We start from the raw sequence: 16,644 nt of genomic DNA on the forward strand, positions 1-16,644 counted from the left end.
CGTGTCATCTGACCTCCGACCGCGTGTCTTGGACACTCGGGTGAAGAGAGGGGCTGAGCTGTCAACTGATCACCACCTGGTGGTGAGTTGGATCCGCTGGCGGAGGAGGAAGCCGGACAGACCTGGCAGGCCCAAGCGTATTGTGAGGGTCTGCTGGGAACGTCTGGCGGAGCCCTCTGTCAGGGGGGTCTTCAACTCCCGCCTCCGGGAGAGCTTCTCCCTGATCCCGGGGGAGGTTGGAGACATGGACTCCGAGTGGGCCATGTTCTCCACCTCTATTGTTGATGCGGCTGCTCGTAGCTGTGGTCGTAAGGTCTGCGGTGCTTGTCGCGGCGGCAATCCCCGAACCCGGTGGTGGACACCGGAAGTAAGGGATGCCGTCAAGCTGAAGAAGGAGTCCTATCGAGCCTTGTTGGCTCGTGGGACTCCTGAGGCAGCTGATGAGTACCGGCAGGCCAAGCGTGCCGCGGCTCGGGCAGTCACAGAGGCAAAAACTCGGGGTTGGGAGGAGTTCGGGGAGGCCATGGAGGAGGACTATCGGACGGCCTCAAAGAGATTCTGGCAAACCGTCCGACGCCTCAGGAGGGGAAAGCAGTGCTTCACCAACACTGTTTACAGTGCGGGTGGAGGGCTGCTGACCTCGACTGGGGATGTTGTCGGGCGGTGGAAGGAATACTTTGAGGATCTCCTCAATCCCACTGTCACGTCTTCCGAGGAGGAAGCAGAAACTGGGGACCCAGAGGCGGACTCGTCCATCACCCTGGCTGAAGTCACTGAGGTGGTTGGCAAGCTCCTCGGTGGCAAGGCTCCGGGGGTGGATGAGATCCGTCCTGAGTACCTCAAGTCTCTGGATGTTGTGGGACTGTCTTGGCTGACACGTCTCTGCAACATCGCGTGGCGGTCGGGGACAGTACCTGTGGAATGGCAGACCGGGGTGGTGGTCCCTCTGTATAAAAAGGGGGACCGGAGGGTGTGTTCCAATTACAGGGGAATCACACTCCTCAGCCTTCCCGGTAAGGTCTATTCCAGGGTGCTGGAGAGGAGAATCCGACCGATAGTCGAACCTCGGATTCAGGAAGAGCAGTGTGGTTTTCGTCCTGGTCGTGGAACACTGGACCAGCTCTATACTCTCCATCGGGTCCTCGAGGGCTCATGGGAGTATTTTGTGGATCTGGAGAAGGCATTCGACCGTGTCCCTCGTGGTGTCCTTTGGGGGGTGCTCTGGGAGTATGGGGTCCGGGGCTCTTTGCTAAGGGCTGTCCGGTCCCTGTATGACCGGAGCAGGAGCTGTGTTCGCATTGCCGGCAGTAAGTCAGACCTGTTCCCAGTGCATGTTGGACTCCGCCAGGGCTGCCCTTTGTCACCGGTTCTGTTCATTATATTTATGGACAGAATTTCTAGGCGCAGTCAGGGGCCGGAGGGGGCCTGGTTTGGGAACCACAGGATTTCATCTCTGCTGTTTGCAGATGATGTTGTCCTGATGGCTTCTTCGAGCCAGGACCTGCAGCAGGCACTGGGGCGGTTTGCAGCCGAGTGTGAAGCGGCTGGGATGAGAATCAGCTCCTCCAAATCCGAGGCCATGGTTCTCGACCGGAAAAAGGTGGTTTGCTCTCTCCGGGTGGGTGGTGAGTCTCTGCCCCAAGTGGAGGAGTTCAAGTATCTCGGGGTCTTGTTCACGAGTGAGGGAAGGATGGAGCGTGAGATTGACAGGCGGATCGGTGCAGCGTCTGCAGTGATGCGGTCGCTGTATCGGTCCGTTGTGGTAAAGAAGGAGCTGAGCCGGAAGGCGAAGCTCTCGATTTACCGGTCAATCTACGTTCCTACCCTCACCTATGGTCATGAGCTTTGGGTAATGACCGAAAGGACAAGATCACGGATACAAGCGGCTGAAATGGGCTTCCTCCGCAGAGTGGCCGGGCGCACCCTTAGGGATAGGGTGAGGAGCTCGGTCACACGGGAGGAGCTCGGAGTAGAGCCGCTGCTCCTACACGTTGAGAGGAACCAGCTGAGGTGGCTCGGGCATCTGCTCAGGATGCCTCCTGGACGCCTCCCTAGGGAGGTGTTCTGGGCATGTCCCACCGGGAGGAGGCCCCGGGGAAGACCCAGGACACGCTGGAGGGACTATGTCTCTCGGCTGGCCTGGGAACGCCTTGGGGTCCCACCGGAGGAGCTGGAGGACGTGTCCGGGGTGAGGGAAGTCTGGGAGTCCCTGCTTAGACTGCTGCCCCCGCGACCCGGCCCCGGATAAGCGGAAGAAAATGGATGGATGGATGGACTTCCATAGCGTAGCGTTGTGTGGTACAGTCTTTTTTTTCCACTTTTTGCTTCAATAGCGTAGCCTTAGTAAGTTAGAAACTGCATTAGCACAGGCCAATGCAAGACCCCAAAACACCCAACTTCAAAAACATGCACATAACGTACAGTCGTGTGTATTTATAACTAATATTTCATGCCAATCTCCAGACGTGTTACAGATAAACTCACCTTTGTTTATCAGTTTTGGCTGTATCAGCGACTGTTGTCGGTCGAGTTGTTGGTTTAACTGGCTCTTGGGGTCGACTGATGTTTGGAGTCACGTGGATATTTTGAGCTTTATCATTTGTTTCCTCTGTAACAGTTTCCTCTTCAACCATGCTCAGGGACGGTCCTGGAAAATAAAGATGCAAAACAATTAAAAATATCAAATAGTAGTTTAAAATAGATTGGCAATGGTCAGAGCTTTTTCTTGCTATAAACCAAATTCAGAGACTCCCACACCCATGTAACATTTTATACACACTATTATTATTATTATTATTATTATTATTATTATTATTATTATTATTATTATTACTTTATTTGTTTATTTTTATTTTTTATTATATATATTTTTTTATTATATTATTTTTTTTGTAAGGCCAGACATAAGGTCTTATGAATCACTCCATTATAGTTTAGCAAATACCTCAGGGCTGCCAAACATGTGCATACTGATTAAGATTATTAATAAAAAAGCAAAAATAAACTATAAACAGAGAATTTTCTGCCCTAATATACCTGGTTGGCGTGTGTGTATCTTTACAGGAGCATTATTTTGTGCAGAGGTGCAGGGGGAGTTTTGGGAGGTGGGTGGACGTTGGGGTAAAGACAGAGGCAGAGTGGACTGAGGTGCAGGAGTCAGAGGTTCACACAGAGCGTCCAGGTCTGGGCTTGTCAACAGTGGGACAGGGGGAGGGTGTGGAGCACCTACGGCGCCCCCTGGGGGGTCAACATGAGGATGAAGGAGAGAAGAGGTGAGAGACAGGAGAGTTTAAAGGTATAGACAGAAACATTTTGGTCAATATTTGTGGCAGATAGAGAGAGCGATACAAGAACTTACAGAGCTATGAAGGAGCAGGGCCAGAACTGAGATGATTATAAGGTGTAATGTGAAATTTGACAAATATTTTTTTGTTAATGTGTCTCTAAAATGTATAGTATAAAATGGTTTTGTATTGTTAAGTATTATAGGAAAAATAGTGTAAGTATGGAACATTTATTTGATTATTTCAGTTAAATAATTGAAAAATTAAGCGAGTGACAGTTACAGCTTCTGGTTTATAGGCGCCATTTTGAGTACCACTTCACCATTCAAAAGATTTAGTTTTGCATTGTTAATTGTTACGGCAACGTCAATCATTTTTCTTCACTCTGAAACCCATATTCACTATAGACAAAAAAAAAATAAAATAAAAAACATCCAAAAATAATGACTGAATACCTGTCTCTGAAGCAGATTTAGAAGGAGGAGCTTGAGTTGAATGAGGAGCATCAGGAGAAAAGGGTGAAGGAGACGAAGGGCGAGCAACAGAGGAGACGATGTGAGGCTTGAAAATATGGGACAGGTCTGAAGGGGGCAGTAAAGAGTGTTTGCATGTGACAAATTAAAGTGATAAGTGAGTTAAACCAGATATGTGTTTAAAAAAAAAAAGCACAAACCAGAAGCTGAAGTCATGTCATTCACAGATTGAGCCTCTGGAGGGCGATGTTGACATGAAACAGGGACTGCAAGGAAGAGGAGAAATATGTGGAAATGACAGTAATTATCAGAGGGAAACAGCATTGGTTTGAGGTTTTAAAAAGAGGAACAGTGAGAGATACTGTTAAATTTAGTGGATACATGCATTATAGGAGCACAGAATACTTTTTTTTTTTTGCTTATCCCTAAAAGAACACATAATTATTGCTCTAAATTAATACTAGTCAATTAAAATATAGAATCTAAAAGGAAAAACTAACTAGTGCTAAATTTATAATAATCACACTATAATTATATAGCACAAAAAAATAAAAATAAATAAATAAATAAAAAATAAAAAATAAATAAATAAATACATAAATAAATAAATACATAAATAAATAAATAATACTATGGAACAAAATTTCCCCTTCATTTTTCTCATAAACTTTCTGAAAAAAATAAAATAAAATTCCAAAGTTCAACAGGTTGCTCAGGGACAATCAGATACGTGTTAACTAAATCTGTTTCTGAAACTTTATAAACCACAAAGTTATTCAAAAATTTAGCAGAATCTTGCATTTTAAACTGACTTTTTGGATTTAAAACAACCACATTATGAATATTAGTTAGCACGTAGCTGGTTAGCCTCTGCACTGCCTTGGAACTGTCAATATTTACATTTTTCGAAAAAGTCTATGGGAAAAATGAATGGAAATTTTACTCCCAGAACCAGAGCAGACTGTTACTGTTGAGCTCCATAACAAACTATAATAACATGCATGAACCAACCCACAGCAAACCTCAGACAAGTGTTTCCCAAATAGCAGGTTTGACCTTTTGAAAGAGGAACAGTGAAGATTTAGCTTGCATCAAAAAAGTACTTTGAGTTTTAAGTATTCCCGATAAATGGAAAAAGTATTTTAGAAATTTAGGCCTAAAACAGCCACAGATGCACAACCTTTTAAAAAACAAAATATATCTACTGTTTGGAAATCATTTTAACACTACAGTATTCAACACAATGCAAACTTAGGACATGCACAAAATAAGAGCTTCCCCATCTACTGATACCTTTTGCTGGAACTGACTGGAAGATTTTGGGCAGGGAGGGGGGATGAGAGAGAGATTGCGGGATGGGGTCAGATAGGGGAGCTGAGGGGTTGCTGGGAGAGGAGATCTTCATATCCAGGTTTGGTTTAGTATCAGGTTGATTAGAGGCAGGTGTAGTGGAGGAATTTACCACTACCGGTTCATCTGGAGCCAGTTTAGACGGCATTTGACTTGAGAAAGGTGAAATAACAGCCTCTTTTGAATCAGTTTTAGTCGTTTGTAAAGGAATGGGAGATGAAGTTGAGTCTAAGGGAGTGTTCTTAGAAACACCAGGAAGTGAGTCAGGATTTGCTACAGATGTGGTAGGTGCAGCTTGAGGTTTACCATCAGAGGTTTGAACGGTTAACTTTTTGTGCTTGGATCTAGGGGAGGGTTGAGGGGAGGGGCCAGGCGAGGGCTGAGGATCTGATTGGACGGGAGCGGAGGAGAAGGGGTGTCTGGTGCGGCGAGGAGATGGGCGTGGGGCAGTGGGCAGAGGCGGGCGGGATGAGGCTGGATGGATAAATGAGTGGAGATGAAGTGATGAGAACAGAGAAAAACAGCAAACAGCAAAGAAATGTGATGGTTTTCATCTTGGGTAACAGTGTGAAATGGATTATTGTAATTTAGCAAATGTAATGTGAGAATTAGCACGAGAATGAGTGAGGAGAAGAATTAGGTTAATGTGTTTTTGGTCTTTCATCCGGTTCATAGTTTCCAAGAAAATCATCTGTTTTCTAAAATGCATTTATTCATTAGAAAATACAGGTTTTTTTTAGTTTGTTTTTTTTAATGGAAGGCCTAAAATTATCCAGGTGTAATGGAAGATTTAACCAAAAAAAGTTTACAAAGTTTGTTAATTGAAGTATTTTTAATATTTATGGCTAACGTGCAAATAGTAAAAGTCTATCATTATTATTACACTGTTCTTTTTAAACAGATTATCCAGTTTTTCTTTATGTTTTGCTATAATGTATTGCACATATTACATTAAACTATATAGTGTCTAGCACAGACAGTGGTCCGGGGGCTAAATGCCGCCCTCAGACCAATTTTTTTTGGCCCTCAAGCTTCCAGCTGAATTGGCCCATATTACCTTAAGCAGTACGTTTTACTGTATATTTCTGAAAATCTACTTACTGCCCATCTAAAATATTGTCCCATTGAGGATGTAAGCATGAATAAAGGTCTCATGGTTCAGTCTAACTTGTAATAAACACATAGATTTGAAGTATTCACTTTATCGGTGACCAGTCTATGGCCCTCAATCAACCCTCAGCTTTGTCTGTGTTTTTATATGTGGCCCTTAATGAGAAAAGTTTGGACACCTCTGCTCTAGTGTCTCTATATAGCTTTAACAGTATATGCTTGTTTTTCATTCTATAAAGAAACTAGTGACCTCTACGCCTAAACTTTGTCATATGTATCTAAGAGTTGCATCTATAAATACAACTTGAACCAATCCCAGGTATGTTCAACCTGTCAGTCTCAATGTAACCCATTCACTGTAGTCACACATGCTAAAAGTGCTCCAGCTAACGTTATTACATGTCATTAGTTATACTGCAGTTGTCACATGACTCCATAGGATTTAGTACATAGGTGGGAAGAGGAATGCAGTTGAATCATGGAGTTGGAGAAGCTGAGAAAATGGCATTAATGTGTGAAATGGTCAGATCTAGAGAGGGTCCCAGACGGATAGACTATGGTTGTTTTTACACCCTAGACTACAGAGGGGGGAATCAAAAAGGATGCAACAGGGGTGTGATTTGGGGAGAGGGAGGAAGGTACCTGAAGATGTGCCAAATGGCTTCTGATCTGATGGAGGAGGAGGTGCTGGGCGGTTTGGGCGAGTGAGAGTGTGTGAAACAGCTGAGAAGAACAGAAAAAACAAGAAAAAGACAAGAAGAGATGAAGAAATGTATAGAATAAAAGCGGAATTGAAAGTGACTCGGATTTAAACAAAATGTGGCTGTGGTTGGAGACAAACCTGTCGCGTTGAGAGACTTCCTGTCCTCGTCCTCGTCGCTTTCGTTGAAGTCGTCCAGGTTCCCGATGTCAGTGGGTTTGACGCTCATTAGACTGGCCAGACTCTGCATGTCTTCATCACTGCACGAAGACGACAAGTATAACCACCAGACATGTATATATAATGAACAACCACGATACTGCGACTGTAGATAAAGATTATTTAGTGGCTCTGTACCAACTAGACACTTATACCCCAATACTCGTCTTAAGAATACCGTAAGACGAGCATTTGTTTATTGATCTGAAGTAATTCCTGTTTTTTCCTTTGTACTTTCTAGGATTCAGCAAAACAATATACCTCCTTAGTGTGTGGTTACAAAATGATGATCAAATTTATCTTAAAATCTTGTTATTATAGTGGAAGAAGACCTCAAAATTGCTACTTAAGTAAAAGCACAGACACTGGAGCAAAATATACTCAAGAAAAAGCAAAAGTATCACATGGAAAAATCCTCTTAAGTAAAAGTATTAAGGTATCTGTTTAAAAATGTGCTAAAAGAGTAAAAAGTACAAGTATTTCATGCAGGTTTGAGCTCTAATAAAGCTTCAAATATAGTGATTTTGATAAAGATTTGTGCTGAACTTTCTTACGTTCCACCACTGCGTATTATAGACACATACTGTACTACATTTAGAGTATGTGGGTGGAGGTTAACATGGTGAATGGTCCTTTACTTATTTAATGTATGTCTTTAACCATGGTACATTTATCAATTTCTCTTCACGGAAAGTACAGAATCATCCTTCAACTACGTCCTTGACAAGTGCAAACATGAATAAAAATGTTATAATGAAAATTGTACCAGTCTTGCCAGTTATGAGTCAATATTATGTAATAGTAGCGCAACAACAATATAAAGCAGAAATATAATGAAATCCTGTGACTTAACATTAACATTTTGGAGCTTTTTGGTTAGATATCTACAGTATATGGAATGTGAAAAGTATTGTTGTAATAGTATATATAAAGTGAGCTTTGTGGTGCAGTTGTTTTGACTCACGTGGCTTTTCCTTCTCTGATGAAGACACAGGACAGGGACAGTTTGAGCGTCGCCTCCACCACTTTCACCGACAGAGGCTTGAGCTTTAGTGTCAGGTCGGTCTGAGTCGGGGTGGGGCTCGCAAAACGCTTCATGTTGATGTCTGCGGAAGCCAGCACTTTGCGATGGCCCTTGTTCTCCTGGAAGAGGAAAAAAGAAACATTAGGTTTATTTCTAGAATGAGTAATCTGCAAATCACCAGTTTAACAAGTTGAATTTCGTAAATTTGAATACAATAGTGATAATTTATTGAATGATGAACGATGAATATAGTGATACCGACCCCTTCAATGACAAAGGTCCACTCTTTGTCCTCAAACTCTTCAGCATTCGGATCCTAAAAACATTATATGTGACAGTGAACTTCAGTTAATGACAAACATTGTATCTACCCATAATTATAACGAAATGGATTGTATTGCTTTCATATATTTCTATTCCATTATGTCAAAACTATAAACTAGACCTTCTCAATGTAAAATATAAGTTGAACAAAAATAAAACAATAACTTAAAACTTGAATGTGTAATATAAAAAAGATATATTAACACTGGGACATGGTACAGATGAAACCATAAGTTTACATACACCATATAAAAAGACACATACGCTTTTTTTTTTTTCTCACTGTCTGACATGAAATCTGACTAAACTTTTCCTGTTTTAGGTCAATTAGGATGATCAAAATTATATCTATTTGTTAAATGCCGGATTTTTTAAGACAGTTTTTCATTATTTTCTTTAAAGTCAGACGTTTACATACATTTCATTAGTCTTTGGTACCATTGCCTTTAAACTGTATGACTTGGGTCAAACGTTCTGGTTATCCTTCCATAAGCTTCTCATAATGTTTGGCAGGAATTTTGGCCCATTCCTCCTCACAGAACTGGTGTAACTGAGCTAAGTTTGTAGGCCGTGTTGCTCGCACATGCCTTTTCAGGTCTTTCCATAAATTTTCAATATTACTGAGATCAGGGCTTTGTGGTGGCCATTCCAAAACATGGACTTTGTTATCCTTAAGCCACTTTGTAACCAGTTTACAAGTATGCTTCAGGTCATTGTTCAAGCCCATTTGCACCCAAGCTGTAACTTCCTGTCTGGTGTCATGAGATGTTGCTTTAGTATTTCCACAAAATGTTCTTTTCTCATGATGTCATCTATTTTTTTAAGTGCACCAGTCCCTCCTGCAGTAAAAACAACCCCACAACATGATGCTGCCACCCCTGTATGTCACAGTGGGGATGGTGTTTTCAGGGTTGCAAGCTTCCCCCTTTTTTCTCCAAATGTAACATTGCTCATTATGGCCAAATAGTTCAGTTTTAGTTTTGTCAGACCACAGGAAATGCCTCCAAAAATTCAGGTCTTTGTCCCTGTGTGCATTTGCAAATTTTAATCTGTCTTTTTAATGTTTCTTTTGGAGTAATGTTTTTTTCCTGCAGTGTGGCCTTTCAGCCCATGTCAGTGCAGTCCTGGTTTCACTATGGATAATGACACACTCTTACCAGCTTCAGTAGCATCTTCACAAGGTTTTTTGCTTTTGTTCTTGGGTTAATATGCACATTTTGGACCAAAACATGTTCATCTCTGGGACATAGAACCCATCTCTTTTCTGAGTGATATGGCTGGACATTCTGGTCAGATTGCCTGTGGATATAAGGCAGTGTCCACCAGTAATCTGACTAGAACTGAAGAAGCGGCTTCGATGAGCACTCTTACAATGATTTGTCCAGTTGACAGATTTAAACTTCATCTTTTGCTACCCATAGATGAACCAGACTTGTGCAAGTCCCCAGTTCTCTTCCTGATATCTTGGCCAGTTTCTTTTGAGTTTCCCATGATGTTACACAAAGACACAGTGTGTTTCAGGCGTGTCTTTAAATACATCGATAGGTGTGTCTCTAATTAATTAAAATGTTGTCAATACATCAGACGCTTCCAAAGACATGGCATCATCATCTGGGTTTTCCCAAACAGCTTAAAGGCATAGTAATCTTACTGTATGTAAACTTCTGACTTTGAAGAAAGTAATAAAAAATTGTATTAAAAAATCCTTCACATTATTCTGGCATTTAGCAAACAGAAGTAACTTTGGTCATCCTAACTGACCTAAAACGGGGACTGTTTAGGCTGATTTCACACAGTGAGAAAAAGGGTTTGTGTCTTTTCATAGACTAAATGTAAACTTTTGGTTTTAACTGTATCTGTTTAAAATCTGATTTTCATTGATCATTAAAATCAAATTCACCAAACACTTTGCATTGAAGAAGACCCTCATCTTAATGGACTTTGCAATATCAGAAGTCATTAGACTTGTAAATAACTACAGTAAATGTGCAGATGCTTTTGTTTATCAGCTTTCCTCACACTGTTCTCTCCTCTCTGTCCCGTATCTGCTGTGTACAGTGTAAATACAAGTTCATGTTGCTGATGGTACCTTGAAGAGAGTGACCGAGATGTCGATGTTTTCGGGGACAGGCCACACCACCATCCCCCTGTACGGGTTCTTTATGCCCGGCTGCCAACTGTGGAGCTAAAACAAAACATCAGCGTACACTCTACTATCCATACAAGTATAATCAACAAAACAAACGCCTTACAGTTACATTCTCCCTGGTGCACATGTGTAGAGTGTACAAATGGACAGAAATGGAAAGAATAATATTACATAAAATAAAGTGATGTGATGCAGAGTGATGTTTTGGATGATTATGGAGTAATTTAGTTTAATTTAGAAAAACAAACAATCATGTGCCTCTGTTAAATTGCATGAGAGTGCTTCTAAGTAAAAACAAAAATACAGTTATAATTTTGTGGAGTCATGTGTTAATCACATAGATTTTGTCATTCAAATTTGATGAAAGTTCTACATACAAGTTGTCTGACCAGCCGATACTGCATGTTCTGACAACACTTTACAAAAACATGTGGGTATGGAACCATATTCTTGATTTCTGAGGGGCAGATTAATCAATTAGAGATGCACTTTATGGTTAAACAGTAGGACGGATGAGCTGGTCAGGCAAATATACAAGTGCATTTGAAATTTCATCAATCATCTAATGCCCATAAACCACTTGGTGTTAAAAAATGAACACAACAAGAACAAAAAATGCACTGACTTTAAACTTAATACATGGCCTTACGAGCATAAAACCCCACATTCAAGATTGTACATATTCATTTTAGAATAAGCTCTCCGGTTTACCTTCCAGCAAAGATTGTGTAATGGAAAGAGTGTGTTTTACCTTGGAGCACATGCGGCGGTTCCTCCTGGTCCACACCACCCTCAGTTTGTCCGGCTGCCTAAGAAACACACCGCACAGGTCAAAACAGAGACACCACACTCCTACAGACACTTCACTCATTTACTACGCACCTGCTGATTATACGCTGTCTGTAAAGTATAATCGTGACATGTGATATCAAAATTTCAAACTCAAATGTGCTGCTTGGTAAGAAACCCAATAATATATCCATCCACAATGTACGAGTGCAAATTGTTATCGCAGAAACACTTTACAATTCCAATAAACTAACATGAGCTTATTCTAGACTATTTCATGAGCCTGTAATAAACCGAATAATAAAAAAGTAGCATAGCATGACTCCACAATACCAAAACTTTAATGAGAACAGTGGTGGAACGTAACAAAAGTAAAGTAAAAGTAGTAAAGTGCTGTACTTACGTAAACAATTTAGGTAAGTACATTTCAAATTGGAAACTTTTTACTTTAACTTCACTACATTTGAGAGAGGTATCTGTACTTCATACTACATTTTTGAACTGGACCGAAAAGTAAAGTATTTTTTATTATTGTTTGAGACCTGCTGAAAAGTCTGAGGGATTTGAGAAAACGAAAATATACAAATAAAAACAGCTAGGAAAAAACAATCGATTTAATTGCTTCAGCACAAATCTTTATCAAAATCACTACATTTGGAGCTTTATTAGACCTCAAAACATGCGCGAAACACTTTTACTTTTTACTCTTTAAGTAGATTTTCACTTATTTTAACTTAAGTAGATGTTTTCATATGATACTTTTACTTTTACTTGATATTTTTGCCCCAGTATTTGTACTTTTACATGCAAAACTGAGTACTTCTTCCACGACTGACTGAGATCCAAACTCCAGGTTAAATGTATGTATTTAAACGTGCTACAATGATGGACTTGTGGTACTATAATTTAATAATGCAGCTCATATTATTCAATAGACCCAAGTACAGGGGGAAACATTAGGTCTTGTGACAGTCATTGCCCCGTGTTATTGCCCCTCGGAGTCATTAGGTTTGGTAAAAATAGTCACTGTTCTTCTTGACAACCGAATAACTAAAACATGATCGTATTAAAGATTATATGAGGAATTATAGGCGACATCATGAGTGGCACTAGTAGTGATTGCATTCCTTTATGTTATTTTCACATTGCCTCTAAACAGGAAGTGAAACAGGAAGTTCAAACCCACGTGACCCGCTTTAAAATATGCAACATGCTTTCTCACAGGAAGTTAGGACCCCCAGGTAATAAAATCTATTCATAATATGAGCTTTTAACCAAAATGACTGGGGTTGATTGCGTGCATTTCCTGTATGAAGGACAGTGGGTATTCGGAAGTAACCCAGACGCAAAGAGGGAGTTAAGCGAGTCAAAATAAGTTAAGATCAAAGCCTGGTTTACGAGGATCTGACAGAACGACACAAAAGACAGCGCAGAAATACATTGGATTGGTAAATATAGCGGTGTATGTAATGCCCTGTAGCAACATATACTTATACTCTATGGTGTGGTTAATGTTTTGTCACTGTACAGACAATAGTGAGATCCATCAGAAGATATAAAGATATATTCAGGCTCTTTCAGTGTATAACTGTGAGGCCACATCTCGCACTGGATCATTAAGGGTGCGCCCAATATTTGTCCTCGTTTGATCCTGGTTTGTGCCCTGTATAGTCCTGGTGTAGACGTGGTTTCATCCTAGTCCTGGTTTAGTCCTGGTTTAGTCCTGGTTTAGTCCTGGTTTAGTCCTGGTTTAGTCCTGGTTTAGTCCTGGTCTAAACTCCAAATCACACCTGAAAAGTAAAACCTTTCGGGAGATCAAACATTACTTACACTTTGTAATTGTGTCTGACCTCAAACTAAATCTTTTGAATCACTCAGCCAACTCTATAATTACACTATAAATACTATAAATAAATGAAATAGCAAAGCAGCAATTATGTGTACCACAAAAAGCTTTACACAAATACGATTTAGTCTAACTTCTTACAAACCTTTCCTTTGATTTCCTCATAACAGGGAGTGGTAGATATTTCCTAATCAGTCCTCGCCTTCACTGTGTATTATTAATATTACTGTCAGACATGTGTTAACCAGAGCTGAGTCATTACATGGATGTGTTTGGTCCATAATGTTTTCACACACTGTACACATGTAGTAATTATACCACCCCGGCTGATAACAAAGTGTCTCTGTGTCTGTGTTGGCATGAAGGGCAAAAGTCTAAAGAGCTTGTAACGTGCGCTTGATAATTGGAAAGTGACAGATAATGACAGGTAGAAATTAGTCACTGGTGGAAGAAGAACTCAGTTGTGTTAGTTAAGAAAAACTACAGATACTGAAGCAAAAAAAAAAGCACTGAAGAAAAAGTAAAAGTATCACATGAAAGAATCTACTTAAGTAAAAGTATTAAAGTAATGATTATGATGCTTTTTTGTGCAGAATTTGGTTCAACAGAAACAATTGAATCATTTGTTTCTAGCTGTCTTTTTTATTTTTTACATTTCGTTTGAGCGGCTGAAATGGGTTTCCTCCGCAGAGTGGCCGGGCGCACCCTTAGGGATAGGGTGAGGAGCTCGGTCACACGGGAGGAGCTCGGAGTAGAGCCGCTGCTCCTACACGTTGAGAGGAACCAGCTGAGGTGGCTCGGGCATCTGCTCAGGATGCCTCCTGGACGCCTCCCTAGGGAGGTGTTCTGGGCATGTCCCACCGGGAGGAGGCCCCGGGGAAGACCCAGGACACGCTGGAGGGACTATGTCTCTCGGCTGGCCTGGGAACGCCTTGGGGTCCCACCGGAGGAGCTGGAGGACGTGTCCGGGGTGAGGGAAGTCTGGGAGTCCCTGCTTAGACTGCTGCCCCCGCGACCCGGCCCCGGATAAGCGGAAGAAAATGGATGGATGGACATTTCGTTTGCTCAAATTATGAACGTGTTAAAAAAATAAACCCTCAAGCTTTTCAGTATGTCTCATAAAATAATAAAAAATACTTTCACTTTTCAGTCCAGTTAAAAAAATGTAGTGGAGGAGAAAGTACAGATACATGCTGCTCTTAAATGTAGTGAAATAAAAGTAATCCACATATTTATTTACTTAAGCAAAGTGCAGATACATCAAACATTTTCTTAAGCAAAGTGCAGATAGATAAAGTTTGCGTATAAGTACAGTACTTTACTACTTATACTTTGTTACGCTCCACCTCTGACATTAGTAAACATTAGTTGTTGTCACGTGACTAAATGATGTGATTAAACTCATGACTCATGTTTTATCCTGTATATTTAAGTCCATTATTCACTAAAGGAGAAACTTGTTGGTTGAGCTAATGATTAATTGTCTGAAGTAGTATTACAGTGAGTATGTACTGGCAGTTATTACACAGTATAAATCACCTCATGTTTCCCTGTTGTGGGACAAATAATGGTTTATCTAATCTTATATGCAGCATCCAAAAACTGTGGTCAATTAATCAATAGGAGACGATTACTTTGTGTTAAATTAAATCTATGTAGTTTAGTGAAGATGAGATGGTTGTCTGTCTGTGTTCATCCATGGACCAGAAGCAGCAGCAATATTTTCACCAATTATCACCATAAACAAACCCAGACGTCATCAAACTGCCCCATACTGTACACGATGGAGAAATGTAACTAAGTACAAGTAGTAAAGTACTGCTTTTAAGTACAAATTTAGGTTTATGTACCTTATTTAAGTAAATGTTATAGTGGATACTTTTTACTTTTACTTCACTCCATTACAGGACTAAAAAGTTAAAGTTTTAGTTTTTTTTCCTCATTATTATTGATGTTGTTTAAGACCTGCTGAAAAGTCTGAGGGTTTATTTTTAACACATTCATTATTTGAACAAACTAAAATATACAAATTTTTTTTTTTTTAAATTCAAATGTTTCTAGTGAACAAAATTCACCACAAATCTTTATCAAAACAGCTTCATTAGATCTCACGAAACACTTTTACTTTTTACTCTTTAAGTGCATTTTTAAACAGGTACTTTGATACTTTTACTTATTTTTTTCATGTGATATTTATGTATTTATTTTAATAGTTGTATTTATTTATTTATTTTAATAGTTTTATGTATTTATTTTATTTTTTATTTATTTATTTTATTAATTTTTTTATTTATTTTTGCCCTGGTATCTGGACTTTTTTTTTTTTCTAAAGTAACAAAACTCCAGTACTTCTTCCACCCCTGTCTGTACATATACATCCTTATTCTTAAAGAGAGAGTAGTGTGTTCTGCTGAGCACGTGCCAAACATCAACCACAGACAAACGCTGCGTCACCAGTGGCTCTCAGCTGTTTTGCATGACCGGAAGTGTCACAGGGCTGTTGAGCATCCATCAGGTTTTCCCCCCCCAATAGAGAAGTGTCATTCAAACCGAGAAACTCTGAGCTTCTGCTGGATAAATTCATGTTTTTAGTGCAGAAACAACCCAAACTGGTACAACTGTGCGCAGGCTACATCATGACTGTGAGTTTAGGGATAGTATTTTTATATTAACGCAGCCAGACTATTAAACCTGTGGCTGTTTATCCAGGGCTAATTTGGGCTGATCTAAAAAAAAAAATAAAAAAAAAAAAAAGCAAATGGCGAAGCTATTTCTTCCATAACCAAGTGCTGTGAACAAACCAGCGAGACCCAGTGTTATGTTAAGTTCATTATAAACGTCTTCCCCGGGTGTAAATGTCATTAAACTAAGCGTAAAGGTTGTGCGTAAAGCGGAAACTCAAACAAATGTGAGGAGCAGCGCGTACAGAAGTGTCCCCAGCGCTTATATCCTCATAAACAAACCCCAAATGTTAAATAATTGTTACCATTTCTTCGTGCACTCCAAGACAAGCTCCTGGTAAGACGCAACGAACTGAAATTTTGATGCCTTTTTGCCGACGCGCTGTAGTCTCTTCCAGACCGACGTCATAACTCCACAAAGTTATCCGCTCTGCACGAGTCCGTTCAGCGATTATAATCCAAATATGTTCCTTAAATGGTCTCCTCCGAGCGCTACTGCCGCCTCTGCGCTTCACACAAGCTCCAACACGCGCCTCATTCACTGTTTTTAACTTAAATTACGCACGAGGAAAGAGGCCGCGCGCAATGAGGAACTGGGCTCGGGCGGGTTGTCACAGGACGCATCAAAAAAACAAAAAAACAAAAAAACTAAACTCAAGACGAGTCATTAGCGGCGCTGAGAAGGAGTGAAGGGC

General features: G+C 40.5%; 1 protein-coding gene across 12 annotated transcripts in view; it reads right to left on the reverse strand.

Moving 5' to 3' along the window:
- LOC117381610 (EH domain-binding protein 1-like protein 1) overlaps window positions 1–16,644 on the reverse strand; it is a 32,935-nt gene extending 16,291 nt beyond the window's left edge. For 2 of the 12 annotated variants that reach the window (XM_055226366.1, XM_055226365.1), the window contains exons 1-12: window positions 16,255–16,565; window positions 11,385–11,442; window positions 10,574–10,669; window positions 8,423–8,476; window positions 8,101–8,279; window positions 7,059–7,177; window positions 6,860–6,940; window positions 5,051–5,581; window positions 3,958–4,023; window positions 3,740–3,865; window positions 3,037–3,237; window positions 2,485–2,647 (exon numbers count right to left, since the gene is read on the reverse strand). In XM_055226366.1, coding sequence (XP_055082341.1) covers window positions 2,485–2,647; window positions 3,037–3,237; window positions 3,740–3,865; window positions 3,958–4,023; window positions 5,051–5,581; window positions 6,860–6,940; window positions 7,059–7,177; window positions 8,101–8,279; window positions 8,423–8,476; window positions 10,574–10,669; window positions 11,385–11,442; window positions 16,255–16,358 — 1,778 coding nt within the window. In that variant the 5' untranslated portion in view covers window positions 16,359–16,565. Of the gene's footprint in view, window positions 1–2,484; window positions 2,648–3,036; window positions 3,238–3,739; window positions 3,866–3,957; window positions 4,024–5,050; window positions 5,582–6,859; window positions 6,941–7,058; window positions 7,178–8,100; window positions 8,280–8,422; window positions 8,477–10,573; window positions 10,670–11,384; window positions 11,443–16,254 lie in introns of all 12 variants that reach the window. The other 10 variants (XM_055226362.1, XM_055226363.1, XM_055226373.1 and 7 more) reach the window with 10 other exon arrangements.

Source organism: Periophthalmus magnuspinnatus, chromosome 14 (genome assembly GCF_009829125.3).
Source record: "Periophthalmus magnuspinnatus isolate fPerMag1 chromosome 14, fPerMag1.2.pri, whole genome shotgun sequence".
In the NCBI taxonomy this organism is placed as follows: Eukaryota; Metazoa; Chordata; class Actinopteri; order Gobiiformes; family Gobiidae; genus Periophthalmus; species Periophthalmus magnuspinnatus.